At 36.1% G+C, this 27291-nt stretch overlaps 2 protein-coding genes across 3 annotated transcripts in view; one reads left to right on the top strand and one right to left on the bottom strand.

Moving 5' to 3' along the window:
* The first annotated feature begins 1648 nt into the window (after window positions 1-1648).
* LOC143201455 (transient receptor potential cation channel subfamily A member 1) lies at window positions 1649-6788 on the top strand. Of its 2 annotated transcripts, none has more exons than XM_076412555.1 (2): window positions 1649-1784; window positions 4832-6788. In XM_076412555.1, exon 2 carries the CDS (start codon window positions 4848-4850, stop codon window positions 6711-6713), a length of 1866 nt encoding a protein of 621 aa, XP_076268670.1. In that variant the 5' UTR covers window positions 1649-1784; window positions 4832-4847; the 3' UTR covers window positions 6714-6788. The 2 variants fall into 2 exon arrangements, with proteins under 2 accessions (XP_076268670.1, XP_076268661.1); XM_076412546.1 differs by lacking the exon at window positions 1649-1784 and adding an exon at window positions 3945-4065.
* Window positions 6789-9164: 2376 nt separating this feature from the next.
* The window catches only part of Cad88C (Cadherin 88C), a 33617-nt gene continuing 15490 nt past the window's right edge, over window positions 9165-27291 (bottom strand). Inside the window, exons 9-24 of the mRNA XM_076398594.1 lie at window positions 26085-26280; window positions 25908-26025; window positions 25755-25854; window positions 22796-23010; window positions 22452-22725; window positions 18618-18886; window positions 17121-17259; window positions 16815-17061; window positions 14582-14990; window positions 12625-12813; window positions 12435-12567; window positions 11662-12382; window positions 10686-10884; window positions 10431-10626; window positions 10227-10374; window positions 9165-9459 (exon numbers count right to left, since the gene is read on the bottom strand). Coding sequence (XP_076254709.1) covers window positions 9294-9459; window positions 10227-10374; window positions 10431-10626; window positions 10686-10884; window positions 11662-12382; window positions 12435-12567; window positions 12625-12813; window positions 14582-14990; window positions 16815-17061; window positions 17121-17259; window positions 18618-18886; window positions 22452-22725; window positions 22796-23010; window positions 25755-25854; window positions 25908-26025; window positions 26085-26280 — 3719 coding nt within the window. The 3' untranslated portion in view covers window positions 9165-9293. The remainder of the gene's footprint in view (window positions 9460-10226; window positions 10375-10430; window positions 10627-10685; window positions 10885-11661; window positions 12383-12434; window positions 12568-12624; window positions 12814-14581; window positions 14991-16814; window positions 17062-17120; window positions 17260-18617; window positions 18887-22451; window positions 22726-22795; window positions 23011-25754; window positions 25855-25907; window positions 26026-26084; window positions 26281-27291) is intronic.

Genomic DNA, 27291 nt, shown 5'->3' with positions numbered 1-27291 from the left:
TCGGCGCTATGTTTAAATCATAATGTCTTCTTTCGCTCGCCGTCTCCGTCATAATGGCAGACATTTAGATTTGAAAGGCTTTGGGCAGCTTCGGTCGGATACCGTCGTTATTTGTTTTTTCTGAATTACCATAACGTGTGTGACTACGGATTAGCCTCAGAGCAGCTCCAGAAGCTAGGTACCGATTACAGTCACCGTAGACTCGTCATGTTTTCGCCGAGGTACCAGAATTGCTAACGTCTCATCGTCGAAGGAAATAAGCTACCACGTCGTCGAACAATCGATCCTCCCACAGCGTCGATTACGGGAGCCCTGTCCGAAAAATAGCTTGTTTTCAAACTCGTCGATGGACCACATTCAAGTACCAAAGCAACCATGAAGCAACGGTATCTTTAGGGCCGGAAGATATCAACAGCCGTACCGGATCGCGACCCTACCAACTACAACCGTTTCGATTTACCATATTTTTCAAAGCCCTTTTCACACAGCACATTTTGTTTGGTATATATATTTTTTTTGTATTTGATATTTTTTCATACATTTTTGTTTTTTTGTTGGTTGGAGTAATTTTATGTAAAATTCTGGCAGGGGAGTATTGTAGCGACCTTGAGGCATGTCGAATTTTACATCGTGGAATAACGGTCTACAAAATACCCAGAAATATAATCCCAGATGTTGAACACGGGCGGGGTGCCAGCAGCGCCAACTAGAACCCGACAACGAATAGCTGGCGGCAACCCCGAGACGTTTATCTGGGATGTTATTGAAGGGTATTTCGGTCATTCAGTGCTCAACCCTCGTTTGGTTTAGACGTGCCACCATCGACTACCCAAGCCTAGTCAACAGGTAACTCCGCTGCCATCCGTTTTATTATTTGTATTTTTTACATTTTTTTATATTGTCAATAAAAAACGGTCACATAATGTAAACACCATTGTTTCATTTCGTTTTACCTCCATTCACCGAGCCACATCATTTACCCTAAAGAGGGTTCCATTGGCTTAGGTGTGAGTGCGAATTTATTTCCCAAGCTCACTTAATATCCGAGCTGGTGTTCTCCAAGAAGTTGACGTCCCTCTAATGCTTTTTAAAACAGACATGGCGTTCAATATGGTATTTTAAACTCCTTGGCTGATCTGATGTTTGCTGACGACAGTGCTATATTCGTTGAGGTTTCATGGAGTTTGTCATGATAGAGTAATCTCTGTAGTTTAAGGTTTTGGACATGTCTATCGAATGAAAGGCGAATGAATACTTCTCTAGTAAAATCAACATATTGTGTGGAAAGCGCAAAAACACAGAGTCACGGATCAGTATTATAGTAAGCGATCTGAACGTAGGATATTAAAATTGTCTGAGGTCAGAGCAGTTTTAACCAATCCCCAATTGTGGCGAACATAGTAAAGAATATTCGAAGTCCTGTAAGGCCAATAGTGTGTTTAGGGATAAAACATAATGATTCGTCCAAATCAAGCAACTGAGTTAACCCCGAATATCAAGCAAAAAATCGTATCAAGTCTGAGCCTTTTCTCGCTGACTGGGTGATTGAAACCTGCAGTTTTCTTGTCATAAATAAAGAACGTGCATAGCAAACGTGCACGAAGCACCACTGTACCATATACACAGTACCTTTTGTAACAAAGCAAAATTTCCATTCATATCAAATTCGAACAACTTAATCAATCTAATCTAAGCGATATATTCTCGTTAGTTGTCAATCCTATCAAACTCAGAGCGGTAGATTCTCACCTACTACACGTCTAAACACATCGTCATCCAAACTCGTAAGTTGAACCCTTCACAATCCATAATTCTCACCATTTTTGTACAATTTTTCATCTATTGTAATCATCATCATTCTAGCAACCAGTTCATTTTATGCTGAAATATAATTAGAGTTTTTTAAACAAATGTCTAAACTAATTACATAATTAAATATCCGTAAAGCTTAATACAGTAGATACTAATTAATGTGAACTAATTCGAACCAAGTGCAGTTGAAATTACCAAAATGTTTATATTAATGAACGTTATGCATATATTATGTTATTATATATATATATATATATATATACATAATAAGGGTTTAACCGGCTTTTAGCAAACCGATTAAAATAAGTATTAAGTTCAAGTGGGTGACATCTAGATATTGGACGTCGTGAGACATATCTCCAAAATATCCTCTAAAGTTAAATCTCTATTTTCTGCGTGTGTCAGAGGTCGCGTCGCCTAGATATGTTTACATTATCGAGCGTACAGGTTTATTGAGTTATTGCGCGTTTCATTTGATCTTATAGTACGACTTCCGTGTTTGCATTTACGCAATGTTTTTATTATTAAGTGTAACTTACAACTTACAACAAAACATGCTGTAACGATTATAAATTTCTTTGACGGTTAATCCAGTGAGTTTGAGTAACTTCTTCTACGAAGTTAAACTATTTATTTACTATCTGTGCATCCGGATACACAACACTTTCTAGATCGAGAATTCATTTATTATACTACTGCCTTAGAAGTACTAATGAACTAATAAATTAATCTCTGAACGTTATAAAAATCTAAATGCATTGGTTCATAGGTTAGGGACACTAAAAATGGCACCTGAAACACATAAATAATAAAGGCACTATAGAGACGAACTGACCCAATTGGTTCCCGTCGTGGTTAATAGCAAAGCAATTAAAACAAGTAATTAAATTAAGTAGCGATATCCACACGTCGCGAAATATTTCCCTAAAATTTCCTATATATATTAGATTTCTCTATATATTGCTAACTAATGATTATAGTGTAAACATTAGTATATATATATATGGAGCTATTGTAGCAGGTCAATTAAAAAGTCCCCGGCCTGACACATATGCTATGTTTAGATGTAGTGAAATGAGCAACGAAGACGGTGAAAGCAGTGGACGCCCAAAAGAGGTTGTTACCGACGAAAACATTTTAAAAATCCACAAAATAATTTTAAATGGCCGTAAATTAAAATTGAATGAATAGCATACACTCTAAAGATATCAACTGAACGTGTACATCATATCGTTCACTAATATTTGGGTATGAGAAAGCTCTGTGTAAAGTGGGTGCCTCGCGAGCTTACTTTTTAACCAAAAACAACGACGAGTTGATGAAATGAAAAAAATGTGTTTAACTATGGTAGGCCGGAGACTTTGCAATTGACATGTTAATTGAATATACCTTTGCTTCTTTCATATTCATACCTCAGCAATACCTCAGCTAAAAGCTTTTATACAATTTGTTGTCAGTTACTTAGTGAAGAAGAATTATAAAATTTAAGCAACATAATAATATTGATACAAGTTTGATTTTATTTTGGGTTAAGTTTTTCAGTTCCATTAATTTTCCCAAAAATAATTATATCTATATTCTCATTGTGATAATTTGTTTTTTCAAATAGAAACCTTAGCTAAATGTATTTCTCGACTAAATACGGATATGTGAATAATAAGAACGACAAAAATAAAAAGAAATAGTTTCATTTTTAAATCTTGTTCACTTCTTTGTAATCTTATTCATTCATATATTTATGGGATATAGGTTTGCTATATAATACAGTGTTGTTAATTTATAGCCAATGTTATAATAAACCTACAATATATACTGAGTAGAAAATAATATTGCCAATAAGATATTATACTAAAAAATATTGTTGAAATACGTATGACCAGTTTAATTCTTGTTATATATGTATAAATTTTTATTTACCAATGTTACTTCCTTTATTATTTGATTTGTTAGAAAAATACCTTCTCACACTGTTCGAACATTCTAGTTACTAGTGTCCTCTTCTAATCTGTATAATTTATTAATATTTTATTTTTGTAAAACGCATTTGCAAAAAATACCGAACTACTCAGTTCCAATACATACGAGATTATCAAATATTTATAATACAATATGAAATGCCACTTCGAGATAATTATTGATTGTAAGACGCTTTGCAAAAAGTACCGAGCCCTTCAATGAGTGGTTAGTATATAAGCGAAAACAATACGCTATATCAGTATTAAAAAACCGAATATTGGTATCAAGTGAGAAACAGTAAGTACTTTTTAAAATATTTAAATAAGTTTTGCTTTTAGAAAAATAAAAGGAAACGGCTTTATAATTATAATTATATTTTGAAAAGCAATTAATTTATACGTTTGCTATATACCTTAATGAATGTCGAAATTTGTTATCTATATAAGAATTTTTGAAATGTGAGAACATTCACGTATCATTTTTTACGAGCAAATGTCTGGCATCATTTTAAATTCTGCTTAACATATTAATATTGAGTTAATATTGGACATATTAGAATAGATAAACAGTATGTTTATAGGGTTGCATAACAGAAACATAGTAGTGGCATAATAATATTCCATATATTGATGAATTTATTTTATTGTATTATCCATCATCAATCATAAATTCTACACTAAATAATTCAATAATATTAAATGAAAGCATCCAAGCATAATTAGGTCAAACCAAATTATTTTTCGGATATCGTATTTTCTATAATGTAGAAATTATTTCTATCCAAAATTCACGCTCTTAATATGTTTAGTTTACGCGACTGTTATGTTTGATCAAAGACCACATAGTATAAAAATATATCCAAGAGAATAATGATGCTTAGAACTTCATGGAAAAAACATGGATAAAATTTAAAAATTTCAAAATTACTAGAAAATGGTGACTGCGCGGCTACACTGGGACGGGTACATAATATATTTTTTCACTATTATGCAACTCTATATACTCCATAATAAACTTCAAGTATTAATAGCGTATTGTTTATTAATTATATAAACTATTTCAGATATCCTTGTTCGAAAATGGATCTTACAACCCCCATGACTAAGAATGAGGTCTACAACAGTTTGCTGGAAATATATGGAACGAAGTACTGCCAGAGACACCGGCTGCTTGATCTCTTGGACCGTCCTAGTAAGAATATAAATCGAGTAAACGTCATCTTACACGAACTATTGACCAACGGCAAGGAGGAGTGTATGAAGTTTATCATAAATAAATCCCGAGATCAACTGAAACTGGGCAAGAAGCTCGTATGGTATGTCGTTGAGAAAAACATGTTGGAGGTGCTTAAATATATTGACGAACTATATCCGAAAATTATATATGAAGCGCTGGATAGTCGAGGTAACTCCATCTTGCACGTGGCTTGTAGAAATGGGTACCTAGACACTGTTAAATACCTGGTGGAGGAAAAACGGTTTGATTTAGAAGTGAAGAATTACGACCAAGAAACACCACTGAAGCAGGCTTGTGAAATTGGCCGTATAGATTGCGTGAAATATCTTATTAGTAAAGGAGCTTCCGTTAATAGCAAGGATTCCATCAATCAAACGTCTTTGTTCTACGCTTCTTGTCTGGAAATCGCTAATATCCTTTTAGGGGAAGGTGCCGAAGCTGATATATGTAACGATCGAAATGAGACTCCCCTCTATTGGGCAGCCATAGAGAGTCGTTTGGATGTCGTCGATTGTCTTCTGGAGAGAAAAGTCCGGGTGGATGTTCCGGACAATAAAGCAGCCAGAACTCCTCTGAGTTGGGCCTGTCGATTAGGATTTCTGGATATAGTCCGTCGTCTTGTTGCTGCTGGGGCCGATATAAATCACCAGGATAACAATAAACACACGCCGCTTACTTTGGCCGCTTACTTCGGCCATTTGGAGATCGTGAAAGAGCTACTGGGTAACAAGTCGCCGAAAGTTCGAGTGGACGTTGCGGATGTGGACGGCAAGACTGCTCTAAGTTGGGCGTGCGAGTTTGGTCATCTGGAGATAATACGTCTTTTGATTTATAAGCATGCTGACGTGAATCATCAAGACGAAGATAAAAGAACACCGCTCATTCTAGCCGCTGCCAATGGCCACGCGGAGGTGGTGAAAGAGTTGCTTTCGATTGGGCTACACAAGTATAACAAGTCGAAAAAAGTTCGTGTGGATATGTCCGACGATTCTGGCGTAACCGCTCTAATGTACGCGTGTCAAAGAGGTTATTTAGATATAGTTTCCACCCTGATCTCGGCGAGAGCAGACGTAAATCATCAGGACAACAGTGGCAAGACGCCTCTCATGTTGGCCACTTCCTATGACCACCTGGACGTGGTAGATGAGTTATTATCGGTTGGCGTGGACAAATATCAACAATCCGATAAAGTCCAAGTGGATCTTCCAGATAAAACGGGTAGGACAGCACTGAGCTGGGCCTGCGAATTCGGATTTTCTCACATGATTTCTTGTCTGATCTCGTCCGGCGCGAACATAAACCATCAAGATACCGATAAGAAAACGCCGCTCATCATTTCCGTTTGGGACGCGCATGTGGACGTGATCGAGGAGCTTCTGTCCGTTGGTGTAGATGACCATTTCGAGTCGGTAAGAGCTCGATTGGACGTACGAGATCATAGCGGCAGAACCGCTTTGAGTTGGGCCTGTCAGCTTGGTAACTTAGAGATAGTTTCGCGTTTAATATCCGAAGGGGTTGATGTAAATCGGCCAGATAACAAAAGAAGAACTCCTCTGATGTGGGCCGCTGCATCTGGCAATTTAAAGGTGATAGAAACATTATTATCTGCTGGAGCTTTGAAATCAGTCAGTTGTGATGCCGATAAATATGCGTATGATTATGCTGCTACTAAATATACTGATTGCGCCAGATTACTGAATGTATTTTAGTAAGATAAGTTAAAGTTTAAATAGTTAAGTATTGTACATATTAGGTTATAATATTTAATAAATGACAATTATTAAAATGTTTTGTTTATTTAATAAGACAAATCCTCTTTTTTTTGGTGAAGAAAATAATGAATATTTGCTTATATTAAGGAATATATCTTTGATACTTTATCTTAGCAATTTTCGGTTAAATTTCATTCAATATAATTGAACTAAATACGAAATTTGTTTCTGTCCTTCTAATTTACACCACTTTTATTCACTTTTCCCTGTTCTCTGTTGAAACAATGTCAGTCTAGAAAATTAACAGGTTATATAATTTTTTTGAATGTTTCAATAAAATCATATATACTCAGCGACAAAACTTTAGAACAGAGAATGCAAATAAATATATATTCCACAATTAAAGACGGTTGGTCAAGGTATTCATGTAAATATTACAAAGTGACCGTTACTGTTTACTTGTTAGCTTCGCGTAAGATCGATCTGGACTACGCGACAAATCTGTAGCACATATGCAGTGTGCAGTGGGTTTGCAAACTGTTAATTTTTTTTTATTATTATTTAATTATTACATTGTTACTAGTCGTTTCTGTTTAACCTACAATATGTCTTTATGATAACTTAAATCTAGGTATATAACTAGGAAGACCCATTGGCCCTATGTCTGTTTCCGGGGAAATAATATACATGTCAATGCTCTATTTTTTATTATATGCACCTCATTACACAACATTACACAAGATCAGATGGTTTGATTCTTTTGAGTCTATATCCTGTTCTGGTGGTATCCAAAAGCTGCAAAACTTCAATATGCTCATGAGAATGGAGTCTTTCCTTATGCCCCCTTGCAATTCTCTTGATTTCTTGACTGACTGTAGGTATCTGAAGGTCTCGGTATGGGTAATCAGTCCTATAGTATTTGAGTGCGCCCACAATACCTCTCAGGATTTTGTTCTGAAAAATTTGTATTTTATTTATGTTACTTTTTGCAGAACATCCGCAACATCATCATCAACATCAGCATCATCAACTCCGTATGCCCATATAGGTTTCAATATTTGCTTATATAATAGCAATTTATTATGTACTGACAATTGTGATTTTCTTCCAATTAACCAGTACATTTTTCTATATTTCAATTCCAGTTCTTTTCTTCTTTATATGTTCATTCGAGCGAAATTTTGCATCAAGATTCATTCCGAGATATTTATCGTTGTTGCTATATGGAATGATAATATTATTTAATATTATTGGTTCTTGTACGGTCTGTTTATAGATCAACTGCTCATGTACATATTTACTTTCATTAATTCTTATTTTCCAAGCTTGTGTCTAATTATTTATATTGTCACTTACCTGTTGTAATTTTTGTAAGTCTCCTTCACTATTTTCTCCGACAACTATAATCGGAGTATCATCACCAAATGTAGCCATCGTAATATTCTCCATTTGTGGTATATCACAAGTGTAGGGTAGATAAAGAATTAGTTCAAGTACACTTTCTTGTGGTACACCTGCTTTAGCTTCTTTTGTTTTAGAGTAAACTTCTTCTTGTTTGACTCTAAACATTCTGGTTGTAATGTAAGACTTTAATAGTTCGGTGTGTTGTTTTCGTAGCATTTTTTATAATTTTTGAACAAGGCCTTCATGCTAAACTTTATCAAAGGCTTGTGCTACATCTAAGAATATGACTGAGCATACTTTTTTACTTTCGTAGGCTTTTTCAATAACATCAGTTATTCTGTGGACCTGGTCAATTGTTAAATGCTTGTTAATAAACCCATTTGGTGCTTTGGTATTAGGTTTTTTCTCTATATGATCGGTGCAATGAAGGAAACAAGGACTCAAAAAAGGTAAATATGCTGTTTAATAAAAGTAAAATACATTACTTGGATATACAACTGTTAATTATGTAATCTACCTAATTAAAAATTGGCCCCCTAATCGAACAAAGTTATTGCAGGATGTTTATCAGTACCAAAGCAACAAAAATGGGCATGACCAAAGATGGCTGAAAAATTATTTCTATTATAGAGAACAGAATAGACTAATTTTATAAAATTATAAAGTTGTTTTTTATATAAATTCTATAATAATTTAACTTTTTCACTAGTAGCACCTCTGAATGGTAAGGATATGATTGTAAAATATAAACTTCAATGACACTAAAGTTCATGGAAGAAATGTTAGAGCAGAATGAAGAAGAATAAGAAGAATGAGATTGAAAATTTGTTAAAATAATTTTTGTTATGGTTTACATCAGGGCATTATTTTAGGATAAGACCTATATAAATATACAGTGTTATTTAATGTTATATTCATTATTAAAGTACCAGGACAACTGTCTGTTTTATCTCATACTAATCTCAAATAAAGGACGAAACCACTTGGGTGTTTGGGAATATCTAAAGATATACGATAAAAATTATACTTAGAACTGAGCATTTATTACAAAAATTATAATTAAATATATTTACAGGCTTCAGCTGGTTATGCTGAATTATTTCGTTATTACTTGCATCGTTGTTTTTTATGATTCGATCTACTTCTCAATCTTCAATTATATCATGATGAAACTCATAATTCTGTGGTTTCCAGTTTTCTGGGTTGTGGGATCGGTACTGGCATATCATGGTAGATATTCTGTTGTCTCTCGTAGTCTTCCGCGGACGAACCGGTATGACCCACGGAGCAATCGTCACACACAGCGTTTTCATCGAGGGAGTCATGGTCTGAGGTATTGCTAGGAATATGGTTTAATATGACTTCTTTGCGTGTCATTTTAAGTTAAGAGGTACTTGCGACGTGCATGTTAAAAAAATCGCATTTTTTTAAATAACTTTATTATCTCTCAATATTTACCATTTTCTTCACAGTATCTCCTCTGGCCCATCCCCTAATGGATTCTGACCGCTAAAGTAATCCATTTGATAAAACTAGGATCAACATTAAAATCTAACAAATAAAACGACATAATATTTGGTAAATATAAAACCGTCATATCAAATTATATTGACAGTTAACATATGAACAGTTATTTTACATTTCTTATTACATTCTACAATTTCTCTCTCTCTAGTCTTTTGTAGGACATAGCAGCCGTTAAGCATAAGTTACGGAAATGTATTTCTTCATAATTGTTTTGTAGTGCAACTTTCAATTTAAGCTATTTCTGCTAACTTGATAACTGAACTATATCGGTTAATAAATAATCATATCATGAATAGGTCAAGTGGATCCTTATAAATAGCCCGTTCAAAAGAAACGACAAAATGCCTCCCATATTCATAAAATACCCTACACTGTACATCTATTCTCTCCCCTGTGTTGAATATCCGACCTGGTCTCTTGTAACACAGGATAAAATTAACAAATTGATTGGTTGCTTTGCATATATATTGTTTCAATAAAGATAGTAATGTAATTCAACTAAAATTCTAATATTTATATCTTGTCGATTTTTTTTAACAAGCGGGTACCTCTTAACTTAGAATGGCCCTTATATCCTACCTGATATCATCTGGTGCTTTAAACCATTCGTTTTCGTACGCTTTAAGCCAAATGGGATTGCTCCCTTCCATGCTGTGTTTATTTGTGTTTGGTACTCTTCCACTGAGTATGCTCAAGCCTCTACCATCAATGTCAGAATCAGCTCTTACTGAAAAACGTTTTCAATCATTAGAAATATCAAAAGAGTAGTCATTACTCCCTTACCATAAGCCGTGGCGGTAGCAGCTTTAAGTTTCCTTTGGTATGTCTGTCTCTGATTGATGCATAACGCTAAACAAAGCAGGAGAAGTAGCAGCAAGAACAAGGACGTGGCTGATAACCAGAAAGTGGTCCCGGCAGTGTGTAGCTGCGATGTTAGTGCCAAGCTGCCACCAGGCTGAGTATCCAAGACGTTGAAATCCTAGGATACGATAGTGATGAGTACGGTAAAGTTCGTGTGTTGGCCAAAAGATGGAGTACCTTGAATAGAGCGTCGAGCTTCTCCGTGTTTTGATCTACCAGCTTCAGAACGTCTGTCACATCCAGGATGGAGTTATCCTGCCGATCGACTAGATGCAAATATAAGTCGGTCCTTGTCTTGTCCACGGTACCATCGTGATTGGCGTGAATCCTGAACTCATCGACATTGACGATAGCACCGGTAACATTGCCCAGGACACTAGAAATCAAGACAGAACCATAATGGGTAATTTTCAGTTTTCAATTATACATATTAATTATATAAATAAACTTATTGACGTTAGCAACCTAGTGACTAACTTTTGTGTAATTTTGTGTGTAATTTTAAAGAGACAGAAGCTTAAATAGAACAAAAACGTTATTTTCCAAAATGTGGAGGTGTAAATAGAAAGTATTGCTTCCTTAGGATTCGGTTCTAGTGCAGAAATCTAATCTAGAAACTTAAAATAATTTTTGTATGAGCCCCTACATCAAGCTTCTGAACAGGAAGGTTTGTTCCTTGTATTTCGGACCAGGTTATTGTAGTCCTAAATGTGGAAGAGCATTGCTTAACCATTATGAAATTCTCAATTCTAATTTAAAAGGCAAGTATTTCATTAAAGTCTATATCGGTACTAGTATTGAAATATATGATATGCGTATTGTCACAGATTATTCACCTTTACCTTAACCGAAAAGGAAAATATGACTACATGTTGAATATTGGAATTAGCAGTTTTTCATCTTACAATTTTAAGTGTAAATTAAGGAAGTAAATTACTGGTTTGATGACTAAAAGTTATGATATGTTTCCATGCAGATTTTTTTGAAACAGATGAATCTGTGTCAATCATGGCTTAGTCATATGCTTATTGAGAGTGAAATCGTTTGATCTAGATTAGTGAAGTTATAAGTGAAACTCAGTGCATATCAAAAATAGTGCCCAAAGATTTTAAGAATACTTAAATCTTGGTCTTATAACTATTAACACACTTACTCTCTGAAGACATCAATTTTGTCTCGGAGGTCGGGCGCGTGTTGCCTCAGAACGAATCGCACTCGCTGATCCTCCCTCAGGAGATAAATAAAGACCCTCGCCTCGTCCCGCAAGTTATCCGTATCGTTGACCAAAACCATGAAGTCGAAGTAACCCTTCATGCCTTGCTGCGGATCGAAATTCAGCTGGACCTGTCCGGACTCCCTGTCCACGATGAACGGTTGTCGGGAGAGGTTCTCCAGTCCCTCCGTGAGGGTCATTTGTATCCGTCCGACCAGATAGTAAGAAAGGCGGGCGTTGTCGCCCTCGTCCAGGTCCTCCGCCTTGATCTGCATGAAGTTGGTGCCGAAAGCCGTGACGGTACTGACGCCTCCGGTGAAAATCCGCTTGATGAACCGTGGGGGATTGTCGTTGACGTCCGCGATGTGCACCACTACCTTCAGCTGAGTATCGTCGTCGGAATCGAAGAAATGCTCCCCTGGTGGTGGGCGGGAACAATCCTCCGATGCCTTGACCAGTAACAAGTAAGAATCCCGTTCCTCTCGGTCCAACGGTTGAGTTACCTGAAGCGTGTGTTCGGAAGGGTGTAAATAGAACAGCTCCTGTTCGTTTCCGGCAATGATGTAGTAACACACCGGTGCTTTGGGACCATCGTAATCGAGTTCATCGCGGTCGATGGTATCTGGAAGACGTCGCACTTCGATTCCCGGCAACTCGTTTTCTAAACAAATCTCAGAGTCAGTCAGATAATCTCTCGTTCTATATTCACGCACCTTTGAAATGAACCGTTATCTCGTCCTCGGAGAACTGCGGATGGTATTTGTTCACGTCTGTCACGTAAATGGTAAGATCGAGGTCAGAGCTGAGAGGCGTCGGAACCCCCAGGTCGTAAGCTTCCACTCGGATCTGAAAAATGATATCGTGTATAATCGGGTTTGGGATTTACTGAGTCACCTGACTAACGTCGTAAATCTTCTGTCTTCTTCTGTCCAGCGGTTGCCGCAGTTCTAATATTCCGGACATCGCCTGAAGTGAGAACGACCTCCAATGTCCAGCTGGATCGGTTTTGAGTTTGTATCGGATGGCTCCGTTTTGACCGACGTCCTCGTCTGTTGCCTTAATTTGGATTAAAGCACTTCCCACCGTGGCATTCTGAAACAATAAAACAAGTTTACAATTTCGGACCAACTTTTGGACCTGAACAGATGAGAACGGAACTAATTTCATAAGTAAGACCTTCAATATGTGTGTCAAGACTGATTCTAGTTCACGAGGTCTTGTATGACGGTAGCATTTCGCTCTTATAATAACTGGAACTTGTTTTCGTGCTGTGATTGTGCTTCGGAATGTGTAAAAATGCAGAGACAACGTTGCAAACTCGATGGAAAGTGTTTTTGTTACGTTCGTGGATGTTATATGCTCGGCAAACGTGTAAAAATCATGATAAAGGCACCCAAAGGTCCGTATATACAGTACTTTGGTTTTTATGAAATTGTTTGAAGCTGTACAAGTCGGCATTTCGTGAAAATATATACTTTTCATCTTCTGTGCCAACGTTATGGAGAAAATATTAAAAAAAAATTTAACCGATTTGAAGAAACAAATAAATAACTCGCTAAAATATAGAAGATAATCAAACTTAGACTTTAAATACAAAAAAAACGTTCTAAAATAAAATATGTACGTAATAATCGTTGTAATAACTAATTTCGAAAGTTTTCGAGAAATTATACATAAAGAAGCTAAACTATATAATAGAAAAAAGAAAAATTATTCCAGAACATCAGTTTGGCTTTCGCAGTAAGCATGGGACTATAGAACAAGTGCATAGACTTGTAAACAAAATAAACGCTGACCTAAATGCCAAAAGATATTGTTCGGCTGCTTTTCTAGACATATCTCAGGCTTCTGACAAAGTATGGCATACGGGCTTGCAGGTTAAACTAAAGAAACTTCTCCCTCATCCAGACTATCAGTTACTAAAATCGTATCTCACTGATAGACATTTTATTGTAAACCAAGGCGAAGAATATACCGAATTAAATCCCATATATTCAGGAGTTCCGCAAGGTAGTGTACTGGGTTCAGTACTGTATCTTCTGTATACGGCTGATCTGCCCACCACAAAAATAACTACTGTGGCAACATATGCAGACGACACAGCAATCTTAGCATCGCATGAAGATCCAGTCACAGCATCAATAAACCTACAAACCCATCTGGATCAAATACATTTTTGGTTGAAGACATGGCGCATTAAAACCAATGAAACAAAATCTACGCATATAACGTTTACCCTGCATAGAAGAACATGTCCACCAATGAATATCAATCATCGTCAACTCCCCCAAGCAGAGCATGTTAAATATCTTGGTATGCACATAGATCGACGCCTAACCTGGAAGAAGCACATACTCTCTAAACGGAAACAACTTGGGCTCAAATTATATCAAATGGATTGGCTCATCGGGCGCAAATCCAAGTTATCATTAGATAACAAGGTATTGCTGTATGAGTTTATACTCAAGCCCATTTGGTCTTAAGGAATCCAACTGTGGGGTACCGCCAGCAAATCTAATATATCCATCATTCAACGGTTCCAAAATAAGGTGTTGCGTGCCATTGTTGATGCTCCGTATTACATTTCAAATAAAGTGATACAACGCGATATTCCTCTAGAACCTATAACGAGTGTAATTCAACGTGTTTATGTGAAGTACTTCGAAAGAGTGTCAGTGCATCCCAATGTACTCGCTAATCAGCTAAATATGCTATATTTATTTTAAAACGTTTTTTTAGTCAATAGGCTTTCTATTAATTCTGAATATCATTAATGAAATGTTTTGAGAAAAGTTATCCAAAAACAACCTTATGTGCTTTGTGCTAAATATTCACAGTTATAAAGAGTTCTGTTTCATACCTCTGGTATACGAAGCGTTGAGTTGTGAGGCGGTGATATAAATACTGGCGGATGATCATTATAATCCATTACACAAATTCTGACCGTTTTTTCGGCAAGGAGACTAGGTGACCCCAGATCTTGAGCGCGAACGACCAAAGGGTACGTCCCGTGTCTGCCGCGAAGCGGGCGCTTTGCCTTGATCTGAGCTGACCATTCACTAATCTGCACCATCTCGAACAATCCTTCTTCATTTGCATCTTCGACGATATCGAGCAAAACCTGTCCATTGGGAGTGCTGGGGTCGTCAGCATCGGAAGCATGGACCAAAGTTATTGGTTGGTCCACCTCTTGGAACTCGGTGATGTTAACACATGCGGTCTCCACCGTTAACTCGGGAGGATTGTCGTTCGCATCTACGATGGTCACACTACAACGAATATTAGGAAGTGAAAAAGTAATCCATGTTTTTGAAATAAAGTGGAAAACTTGATAAAATTAGAATTAGAAAACTTTAGGTATAACAGGTCATTTAAATGTCCCCGGCCTGACACACAGATGGCGCTACTAGAATTAAATCCATATGTTTTTTAGTTAGCCCTAACTCTTAAAAGATGCGTGTATAAATTTGAGAGGTGTGGGATGATTAGTTTGTGAATTATAGCATTTTGAGTGAAGCAACTTTTGTTATTCTGAAAAAATGGATAAAAAGAAATTTCGCGTGTTGATAAAATAATGCCAAGTTTCCGGACACTGCCTCAGGAAAATCAACCATCAAGGATTGGTATGCTAAATTTAGACGTGGTGAAATGAACACCGAAGACGGTGAACGCAGTGGACGCCCAAAAGAGGTTGTTACCGACGAAAACATTTAAAACATCCACAAACTGATTTTGAATGACCATAAATTGAAACTGAATGAAATAACAGGCACTCTAAAGATATCAATTGAATGTGTACATTATATCATTCACGAATATCTGGGTATGAGAAAGCTCCGTGCTAATTGGGTGCCGCGCGAGCTCATTTTTGAACAAAAACAGCGACAAGTTGATGATTCGGAGCAGTATTTGAAGATGATCAAGCATAATAAACCCGAGTTTTGTGTCGATATGTGACAATGGATGAAACATGGCTCCATCATTTCACTCCGAAGTCCAATCGACAGTCATCCGAGTGAAGTGCATACGAACCCGCTCCAAAGCGTGGGAAAACGCAACAGTCGGCTGACAAGGTTATCGCGTCTCTATTTTGGGATGCGCATGGAATAATTTTCATTGATTACCTTAAAAAAGGAAGGCGTTACTGGACCGTTTGGAAATAAAAAGAAAGTGATGCTTCACCAAGAAAATGCACCGTGTCAAAAATAGGCCGGGGACTTTTCAACTGATCTGTTACCTTGATCGGATAACCAATGAAAATGGATCTATATTAAAAAAAATATGATGGTTCAATTATAAGAAAACATTTAATATATATGAATTTTACTTAACAAAAAAGATGATTGTTTACCACATCAATTAACAGACAAAAATACAAAGAATATAATGAATGTTTCGAATACTGAGTTCCCTTTTGGAATAAGACTTTAATTAAAACTGATGCTTCATTGGGCAGATGTGATACCTCATCTTCAATTATCTTTTCCATTAAATGGTTTATATAGGCTGGTTTGTTTATTAAAATTATCATCGTTTTCTGGTACTTTAAAAACATAAGTTTTATCTTGGATGGAGGATTTTAACCAAAGAAAACTGGCATGTTTATACTGATGGTCTTTCTCCGCTTTATAGTACTCTCAATGCTGTATTTATTTGATAATTTCAAGCCAAGCACCTCTAGAAGCGTTATAGTTTATTAGGAAGTCCAAGATGGCTGTTAAAACATGCAAATCTTTATTGTTTTTGTTAACTATATAACATTAGCAAAAAGAATATCGTTCCAAAAGTTAGGTGGCTGCCACGTATTTTTTTAATAAATATAAATACATTCTACGTATTAACATTTGTCCCTCGATTTCCCCCCTTCACCCCATCTGATCTTGACTTGGTTCCAATGGGACCACCTCGGAAAATCTCTTTTTCGAATAACAAAATTATTTTGAAAATCGGTCCTTAATAGACGGAGAAATCGGCGAACATACATTAAAAAAAATGTACAGCCGAACAGAGAAACTTTTAATTTTTTGGAATCGGTTAAAAGTGAAACATGGATTACTTTTTCATATTAAAATTATAGAATTAACTATCCTTACTTTAAATGTTTGAAAGCGTTCCTACTTTCCCTAGCATTGAACCCGTACTGATAATTATCCCAAGCCTCTATAATCAACATATAGTTTTCTTTCTCCTCTCTATCCAGACTTCGAGCTATTCTCAAATCTCCATTATCGCTGTCGATGGCGAACTTGCCTTGCGACGAGAGTCGATCCAGAATAAAAGTGATTTTGCCGTATTCGCCAGAATCGGCATCGGAAGCTCGGATCGTGGCTATTTTTGTTCCTGAAGAAGAAACTTTAGTGTCTTTATATGAAAAAAGTATATTACAATCACAGGCTTACCCGGTGGGGCATCTTCAGGTACTAAAAGCGCAGTCGGTTCTGCAGAAAATACGGGATTATTATCATTTTCATCCAGGATCTGCACGAACACTTGAGTGTAACCCGAGCGACTTGGTATTCCTGAATCCGTGGCTTTTATCTACCAATATAAATAATCTAGATTACTTGAATTAATTGAATAGGCGACATTTTAAATATAATATTAAGGAAAAAGTAATGACGGTTTTGTGTCTACATTTAATATTTGTTAGATTTAGCTTAAATAAGAAGCATAGTCGGTTTTAGAACATGTTTTTCCGCATATTTTTACCTTAGCGATCCTATTGCATCCTTTTTGCGTTTAGAACTGCATATCCTGTTAGTTTTTCTATCACTTAATCATTTTATATACATAACATATAATTATCGCACCTGACTTAATAAGTAAGATATACGAGCAAATCTTCTTGTATATATTAATAGGTTTAGAGAAAATTGTACCTCCCTATTTGAGGAACACAGGGAGGCATCATTTAGAGACCCGAAGATTTGCACGGTTAAAAAATATATCAAGTAAGAATTTTTATACCTAAAATTTTTGTGTAACATGCGTTACAAATATGTAAATTCCACTAAAACGACATATATACCCAAATCAAGCAATCAGGAATAGCCATCAGATCGGTGACACAAAGTCTATAGACAAATATTTTAAGCTTTTGCCGACGTGCTGCCAGCTCTTTATAGTAGGTCATCGACTGCGGACGCGCAATTCTTAAAATCAAAATTAGGCAACACTGTACCCCCGAATGCATTTAAAGGGAGTCTGTAAAAAAACATTTTAAAATGAAGTTATTTGATTTTAAGGAACGCTATCGTTGGAACCATTGAAGAGCTATGGCAAGTTATTGGGATAACAATTAAGAATAATATGGTAACATAAAATGAAATTTTTTACTTACTTTGTAAAAACAAATTAATGTGTCCGCTTTATCGGAAGGTACAGCTGTGAAAGAAATACCCAACATATGGGAAAATTTCATCCCAACATATATTAACAAAATTCGAGAATAATAAGAATCGTATGTTCTCTTTGTTTACAAGATGTTTAGAATTTTGAAATTTTTGGGTTCTATATATATATATATATATATATATATATATATATATATATATATATATATATATATATATATATATTATATAGTATATAGTATATAGAGATATTGAGATACTGATACAGTTCTGCAGACCTTTCTGTTATTGTACTAGAGATAATTCTAAAGGTTATTAAATACATTTTCTGTAAATTTTAATGGATACACAGTGAAAAGGAGACATTCAAGAAGTTGTTCGCAGAAACGAGGAAGAGCGAATATGGGATACAAGTTTATATAATGTTGAAGCAATACGGCGTATATTTCAAGGTTATATTATAACATATTTTTAGACATAAAAATGCTATTTCAGGTCACAGAACCGAAATACATTTTTCAGGTCGATAAATATATCGCTTACCGTTAAATTCAACCAGGAATGCAACTCCCTATCTATTTTGCTACCGACCAATAGATCCCCTGAACTGTTAACCATGTGGATTAGGTGAGAATTCCTGGAACTGGTCTCGATTTGATATACGATAGTTTTGTTCTTGTCCGGATCTTGAGCCCGTACTGTCCCAACCAAAATGCCATTCTTGCTATTCTCTTGAACGGCAAACTTGTAGAAAGCTTGGTCGAATTTCGGATTGTTGTCGTTGATGTCTTCAATCTGAATTTTAATTGTGGCTAAAATCAAAGATGACTTATTAGAATTAACTGTCGTGATGATGGTAATCATAAAAATTCTCTACGTTCTCATTGAAGCTGCGAAATGAAAGAACATAATCCAAGATATTCGGGAAAAGAAACACATGGAGGCATTTTTGGACATCACCATGGTTTTTAGTGAAGCGTAGATTCATTCATCAAATTATTGAGCCTATAAATTAGTTTTAATGGATTTTTTTATTTGAAGCAATTAAAATAGATAAAATGTGTTTTAATCAAAATATTGTCCACCGATCGACATTACTTTTTTCCATATTTCGGGCAATTTACGAATTCAATCTCAAAAGAACGATGTATCTTTTGGGGCAATATACGAATTCTTGGGTATATTCATAAGTAGTGAAGAGTAGTTGAAACAGGTCATGACACATATAAAGAAATAATAATTAGAAGGAGCGTGGTCTGGAGAATACTTCGGATGGAATAGCACTTCTCGTTTTAAGGCTTCCAAGTATGTTTTCACCGGTTTTGCAACATATGGTCGAGTCTGGTCATACTGAAGAATAACATTGTTGTATCTTTGGTCATATTCCGGCCGTGTTTTGCTCAGTGCTTGGCCCAAATCCATCAGTTACAATTGGTGGCGATTTCCAATGATAGTTTCATTAGGTTTTTTTATCTCATATTATGCCACACTAAGCTGACCTCACAAAATATAGAGCAATAGCTTAGAGGCATGGATATTCAGTTTTACAGTTAATGCTGATGCCTGAATAGGTGGTTCCCATGATTTTATTTCCTTTGGATTATCATAATGGATAAACTTTTCATTGTCAGTAACAATACGATACAGAAAACCTTTCCGATTTCGCCGTTGAAGCAGCCAGAAATCTCTTGGCTTCAATTAATACGGCATAAGATTCCTAAGCTTTTGAATCAAGCTTAGCTTCTGCAAGTGATTAGAAACAGTTTCTTGTGTTACTTCCAAAAATTCTACATATTCTTTTCGCATTTTACAACCACCTTCTTTGTATAGCACCAAAACTAACTGGCCATTAATTAGAAACAAATTAAACAGTTTAATATCCCTAAATTTACACCTCAAAATTTAAAAAGATACAGAAATAGCAGCAAAAAATATATAAAAAACTATACAAGAGGCTGCATGGTACACAACACCTAATAGCGCGACATATCAAAAGTTTAATTATATTTCATCTACAATTAAACAAAATTTTTCTGAAAAAAGAAAAATGCGAAAAACCTGGTAACAAGTAAAAACAGAAGAAAACAAGAGAAAATTCAATAAGGTAACAAAAGATTCAAAATTTTTAAACGAAAACTTAACGAATATTTTTTCTGAAAAGTAACAAAAAAGATTCAAAAACATAGGCTAGGAATGATAAAGATAAAGCGGAAGTTTCAAACTCAACACTTAAAAATAGTATTTAATCCGTACCCGTCTGAAATATCCGCAACGGAAGAAAATAATATAGTTGACTTTCATACCATTCCCTTTTAAATGGATTTGTTACATGAAAAGTTTATTGTTAAGGAAATAAAACAAACAAGAGTTAAAGAAATCAATGATAAAAAAGCTCCTAGTGAAATTAATAACATTCATATTTAATGCCATACTAAGATTAAATAATTCTCCTAGCTCATGGAAAGTGGCACAAATCATTAGGATTCTTCTTATAGCCCTATAAGCCTGTTACCTCTCATCTCTAAACTTTTCGAAAAAAAAAATACATTAATCAGCTCAAAATAATCGCAGATGAGAGAAAGATTATTCCAGATCATCAATTTGGCTTCAGTAATAAACACGGAACAGCAGAACACATACATAGATTACTTAACCAAATTAACAAAAACTTAAACGATAACAAACATTGCTCCGCTGCATTTCCCGATATTTCTCAGGTCTTCGACAATGTGTGGCACACTGGACTGCATGTTAAATTGAAAAAGCTTTTGCCCCATACGCACTTTCAACTGCTGAAATCGTACTTCACAGACAAGACATTTTATTGTCAAACAGGGTGACAAATGCACTGACCTAAATCCAATATATTCGGAGGTTCCGTAGGGTAGTTCTTGGCCCATTGTTATATATTATGTATACAGCTGATCTACCAACCTCAAGAAATAATATTGTTGCAACATATGCTGACGATAAAGCGGTTTTATCATCACACGAGGATCTAATATCAGCCACAAGAAACCTCCAACTTCATATTAACAAAGTCGAATTGTGGTTGAAAACGTTGCAAAGCAAATGCACTCTTTGTAGAAGTACATGTCCCTCAGTAAAATTGAATAATCATGAATTTCCGCAAGCAGACAACGTTAAGTATCTGGAAAGTGTTTTGATTGACGTTTGACATGGAAAAAACATATAGTGACAAAACGCAAACAGCTTGGGTTTAAACTAAACCAAATGTATTGGCTGATAAGGCGTAAATATAAATTATCATTAGATTATAAGGTTTTACTGTATAATTCAATACTTGGGCCCATTTGGATCTATGGTATTGAACTGGGGGGTTACAACTTGCAAATATAACATAGATATCCCCCAGAGATTCCAGAATAAAGTGCGAGTCATCGTTGATGGTCCATATTACGTCTCCAACAAACTGATTCAGCGCGATGTCCCCTTAGAACTCATAACAAGTGTGATTCGAAGTATTAATGTGAAGTACTCTGAAAGACTATTAGTCCATCCCAATGCACTCGCCAAACAGTTAAATTTGCGCGATGACAGTTTAGAACATAGGCTCAAACGCAAACTACCATATAATCTCTGCAATAAGTTAGAATAGTCTTTATAAAAAGTTAGAATATACTTTAGAATAAGTTAGAATAGTATCTAGAATAAGAATTAGATTATAATTTATACAGCAGATCACTTACTGAAGCGATCTTCTACATGTCAGGATGGTTATATTATATAATGGAAATCATATAATAATACTTATTGCCCACGAGCAGATTATTGAAGTTCTAAGAGATCAATAAAAAAGTTTAATATGACTACTTTTAAAAGCTATGCTATAAGCTTCACACAGCATTCGATGATGTTCAGTCGCCTTTGTATCAAATTAAAATAAAAAATAAAATTTTCTGCAAATACAATTTGCTCATTACAAATTTAGACATCTTCAATGCATTGAATTTATTTTTGTTTACACTTCGGCGAAATGACACATACTCTGTTAAATATATGACTTGTCTTGATACAAGAGCCAGTATAGAAAGGAGGAAGAAAAGTTAGTAGAGGGCGCTGTGACTTGTATCGAGTGGGTATAAATTACGAGGGATCAAAATAAAGTTTCTCTTTTGTTCCAAGGCCATAAGTGGTGTATTAATTCCGTCCCGTCCCGAATCGTCAGTGATTCGTAATATACTCAAAAATGATGCCTACCAGAGAGGCTTCAACATTTAGTTAGTCACAAATTTACCCGCTGCGATTGAATTCACAGTAACACCGTCTGTTATAAATCCATTAAAATTCATTTGTAGCCCTAATGTTTTCACTCACTGATCACTCAATTGTATCTGAGAACATTTATATACCGACCTGAATCTATTTGAAGCCCCGTCTCAGAATTGGTATCTCTCACTAGGACACCAATTCGAAACAAATCAATCTGCTCTCTGTCGATCTGTTTAGCCACGCTCAAAATTCCTGTGATTGGGTCTAGGTTGAAGTAACTGACGCAGTTTACGTCCCGACCGTTGAGTATCACTTCTCGTTCGTTTCTAGCCTGACAGTTATCCTCGTCCAGTATGTATATTAAACGAGCGGACTCGTCAGGATCTCTGGCTCGTATTTTAGTGATCACTGTTCCGACCTGTTAAAAAATTGAGAGTCAGTAATTGAAAGTCAACATGAGGTTATGTAGAATATTCGGGTATAGTCACCGGAGTGTTCTCTTCAATGGACAAGTCCTCCAACTCGAGGAACTCGGGATTTTTGTTGTTCACGTCTAGAATGGTTATGTCAACTGTCACAGCGGCATGAAGCTGGTTCTCGCCTTGTCCGCCGTCCAAAGCCAGTACGTTCAATGAGTAGTGATTTTTTCTGGGGTGAGATAAATCTGGATCCAAGTTCGCGCCGCTAGCTATTGAAATCACTCCTGAAGAATATGTTTGTAAATATTATCACAAAGTTCTTGCTGCTATTATGTAATCATTCACTTATACAGAGGCTAATCATGGAGCCTCTGAAAATTGATTTTCAACAATCATTAATTTGAAAAAACGTATTGCAAAAACAGCTCCGTCACATTCTAATTATTTGTTGTAGTTTCTATGTTGAAAAGTGGTGATTTTGATGTTATAAAGAGCAGTTTAGAGGAACAAAAAAGTTCAAATGCTTATTGCAAGATTTATTGAGCGAAAACCCAGGTCAAACCCTTAAACAACTAAAGGGATGGCTTAGTAGTTAAGGAGACAAAATGGCTATTGCATTTATTGACAGCCAGTAAAAGAAGGGTTTTCTGTGATCTATCGTGGCTGGTGATTAAAAGCTGATCTATTTCGATAATTTCAACTAAAAATATTACGGGTTAGTTCAAGAGAGTCATCCACATTAACATCGAAGCGGAATATTCATGGCCCTAAAGTATTATCTTCCTTATGGCGTGATAAGTATGGTTTAATGCATTGTGAGGTACAACAAACCGAATGAAACTGTTACTTCAGATCTTTACGGACGTTAATTGAATATATTGAATGACCCATTGTTGGAAAAAAGACCAACAATAGCGAGATGTTCACATTTATAATTTTGTATGACAACGCTTTGCAAAGTTCTTCAAGAATACATTAGTTCAAGTTACAACTTGAATGAGAAGTTCGAATATATGTTATATTGTACCAATTTTTGTCAATATATATGAATGTTTGCAAATACTTGATAGTGATGACACACAATGGTAATTGTGATACAATGGTAATTTGAGTTAAATCAAGTACCTCAATAACCTCCCAGAAAGTGCATTCAAGCATTGAACTTTTAAATATAAGGTGGGACAGGTTCGAGGACAAAAATTTGAACTTTATAATCAATGTATTCTAGTGCAGGGATTTATGTCAACACAAGGCTCAACAAATCCTTATAATTTTATAGAATAGACATTACGAATTACATAAGTTAACAGTTGATATTTGAAGAAATGTAAGTAAAATTTAAAAAAATGGCCACTATTACACAAATATTTATTAAAACTTTGATGAAGTTGTTTCCTAACCAGACAATACTCATAATATTTCGTTAGTATATGAACTACTATGAACTTTCCAATAGACTCTCTATCAAAATAGAACGAGATATTCTTTTTAACAAAGTATTCATGAGTTTGCTTGTGGGCTTTATAGCTGCAAATATGCTTCAATCTTGCTAATAACTCTTGTCTCATTTGTTCATTGTAATAGATATCCAGGGTTTAATAACTTATTCTCTCACTTGTTGTTGTAAAGTTTATTAAGATCATACAAATGATAAAAAATAAAAGAATAAACAAGAAGCCAATTGTTCCAACTGTGGTTCTGTAGATAAGGGTTTTGCATTCGGCCAGTTTGTGGAGGAAATTCTTGAAAAAAATTCGATATCGATATGATACTACAAATTCCTTGACCAAGATTTCGCTGACGATAGCGTTACAGAATCCTATATCTTCGAATTCATGAAAGACAATAATATTGACTTCTGACGAATCGCCTGCTATTGAAAATCCAGTGGGATCAAGTTAGAGCAAGTTCAGGAGTTCGAGTACTTCAGATTAATAGTACAGGAGAAGAATGTGCCCTCTACCCCAGGAACTTCTTCAGGGGCCCTCTAACATGGTGCATATGGAACGGTTATCTCGACAATCCTTCCGTATGACTCCGAGATGTGAATATTGTTACACTCCGACATCTTCTACTACTACATATTAGTTTCTCAGGTCATATTTAATGGGTTTTTAATGATTTTCAAAATTTAAAGGGTCTATATTTTACGACAGATCATTGATGCTAGGCATAAATCTAATTGTTACGTTTCAGTAGTGTAGAAAATAATTATGATATCTATGAATACATGACACTCATTTTAAACCAAACAGACGATATTGGGGAATTTCTTAAAGGACCAACGATCATTGTTGACGTGTTGTAAATTCATATCTATTGAAAATAACTTTTTTTGGTACACTTTTACTACCGTCGCCTTTCCCCGAATCTTGTTTATTGTATTAAAAAAGTTATCAGGATTTATGACTATTTATTCGAGTCATTTGTACATCTGTTGATGGCTCATGGTTCTTCAGAAATATAATATTCTCTTGGGGATGGGTATATTCCGCCATATTATGATACAGAATTGTATAAAATATTCACACATGAACCGGATTGGTTGGGGCAATGGTCAAGGTGACAGTATGGTCCTTCTGCTGTCGCGGGTTTTAATCCTGCTGGAGATTGGTCGTAGATTTATAATCTTGATTACCCAAAAGGCAAAGGTATAAGATTCGACAAGGAAAATGATACTAATCACGCCAGTAACTAGGCTGGGTAGGACCGGATGTCTTCTGGGATGATCTCCAAAGTAGGTCACTCGCTAGACGGTGGGCTTAATACCGAAGACCCTCGTTCGAAACCCACGTTAAACAGTAGGCCTAGTCCAGATAAACTCTAGTTGGTAAAAAGAAGACTTTAAACCATAAGAAAAAATATTCATATTTAACAAGTCGAAGAAGTAGTTTCGTGTTTGATTGCACTGAGTGAACGTTACTAAATTGAAACAAATATGCTATGAAGGATTGTGAACAGACTATCCGTACAAATGATATAATTTTTAAATGTATTGTTTTAAGCTATTGTTTGTTCCAATTCATACCTGTTTCTGAGTCAATTATAAATTTATCTAAGGCACCATTCTGAATCCGATAGACTATTCGATTATTTGGCGTCGATCCATCCATATCAAACGCTTCCACCTACAAAATTTTGTTTATGATATCATGAACTCTTAAGGCTTATTAATGATTACTTGGATTATTGGAGTGCCCCCACCCGCGTCTTCAGCTACCGAAGCGTTGTAGAACAGACGTTCGAACTGAGGAGCATGATCGTTCACGTCTTCTACGTATATTTGAAGAGGTACCTCACTAAAAATTAGATTTACCTGAATGATGGAGTCTTTCTGTAAACGCTTTGATGTGCATACCTGTATAGACTGGGTATCCCGTGATCCCTAGCTCGAACGGTTAGATACAAAATTCTGACGTTTTCCTCCTCGGGCCCTTCGATGTCTTCGAAGTCCATGAAGCCTCTCGGTTTCACTATTCCCAGGAACGGATCCACCGTGAAATTTTGATGTAACTCGCCAAAGAGTATGTACTCTACTTCGCTGTTGTTTGTCCCTGAAACATCGAGTTTCGTTGTTTCAACTATGATAATACAAGGGTTGGATAAAATACGACGGTGGTTCAAATGTGATCGAGACAAATACTGTGACACGTTTTTTACTATTGAAAAAAATTAAAAAAATTTAGTTTTTCTAAGTATTTCCCCTCACTAGTTACGCATTTTGTCCATCTTTCCGGAAGTTTTTTGATGCCGATATTGAAGAATTCCTTGGGCAACTCGGACAGCCATGTGCGCACGAACTCCTCTATCTCATCGTTGGTGTTGAATCTTTGACCTCCGAGGGCTTCTTTCAGTGGTCCAAACATTTGGCAGTCGTAGGGTGATAAACCCGGACTGTAGGTGGGGTTGTCCAGTGCCTCTCACACTTATTCCGATATTGTATCGAGCGTGAGACCCGCGTTATCCAGGAGAAGAATCGCACTTCGTGCTGGAATTCTCCTCCGTCTTGAGCGATAAGCGGGTTCCACGTGTGTTTCGGAAGGTTAGAGTAGTATGCAGCATAAATGGTACGTTGCGTGTGAAGGAAATCGACGTAGAGCACGCAACGCACGTCCACGGTGTAGTCCCACAAAACCGTACACCAAACCATACCCGCGGACCTGGTTATCTTCGTTTTGACTGGCACCCCTTCCTCCTTCTTCCGGCACTTTTTAGACGGCATCTTGCCTTCAAGAGTGTAATAGTGTACCCATGTTTCGTCTCTAGTGAAGATTCGCGTTAAAAAACCGTCGCCCTCAGCCTCGTATGGCGTCAGTAAGCGGCGACAAAATTTCAACAGTGTAGTTGAAAGCTACACTATCAAAAAAACTGATGCCGAATTCAGCCGAAATGTCGCGAACATTCACTCTACGGTCTTCCAAAATGAGTTAATCTACGTGTCGAATATTGTCTCGTGTGATGCTGGTTCGCGGTCGACGATCATCATGCTGCTCATTCTCGTCCATCCTTGAATGCTTTGGCCCATTTAAACATGGCAGCTCTACTCAGGCACTCCATACCGAACT

Source organism: Rhynchophorus ferrugineus, unplaced genomic scaffold (assembly GCF_030347505.1).
Source record: "Rhynchophorus ferrugineus isolate W39M unplaced genomic scaffold, kcgeb_rfMv2 rfM1, whole genome shotgun sequence".
Lineage (NCBI taxonomy): Eukaryota > Metazoa > Arthropoda > Insecta > Coleoptera > Curculionidae > Rhynchophorus > Rhynchophorus ferrugineus.
Note: the sequence above shows the minus strand (reverse complement) of the source record. Positions and strands in the feature narration are given on the sequence as shown.

Coding starts and splice junctions, on each gene's coding strand:
- LOC143201455 (XM_076412555.1), top strand. CDS start 4,848: ATGGATCTTACAACCCCCATGACTAAGAATGAGGTCTACAACAGTTTG.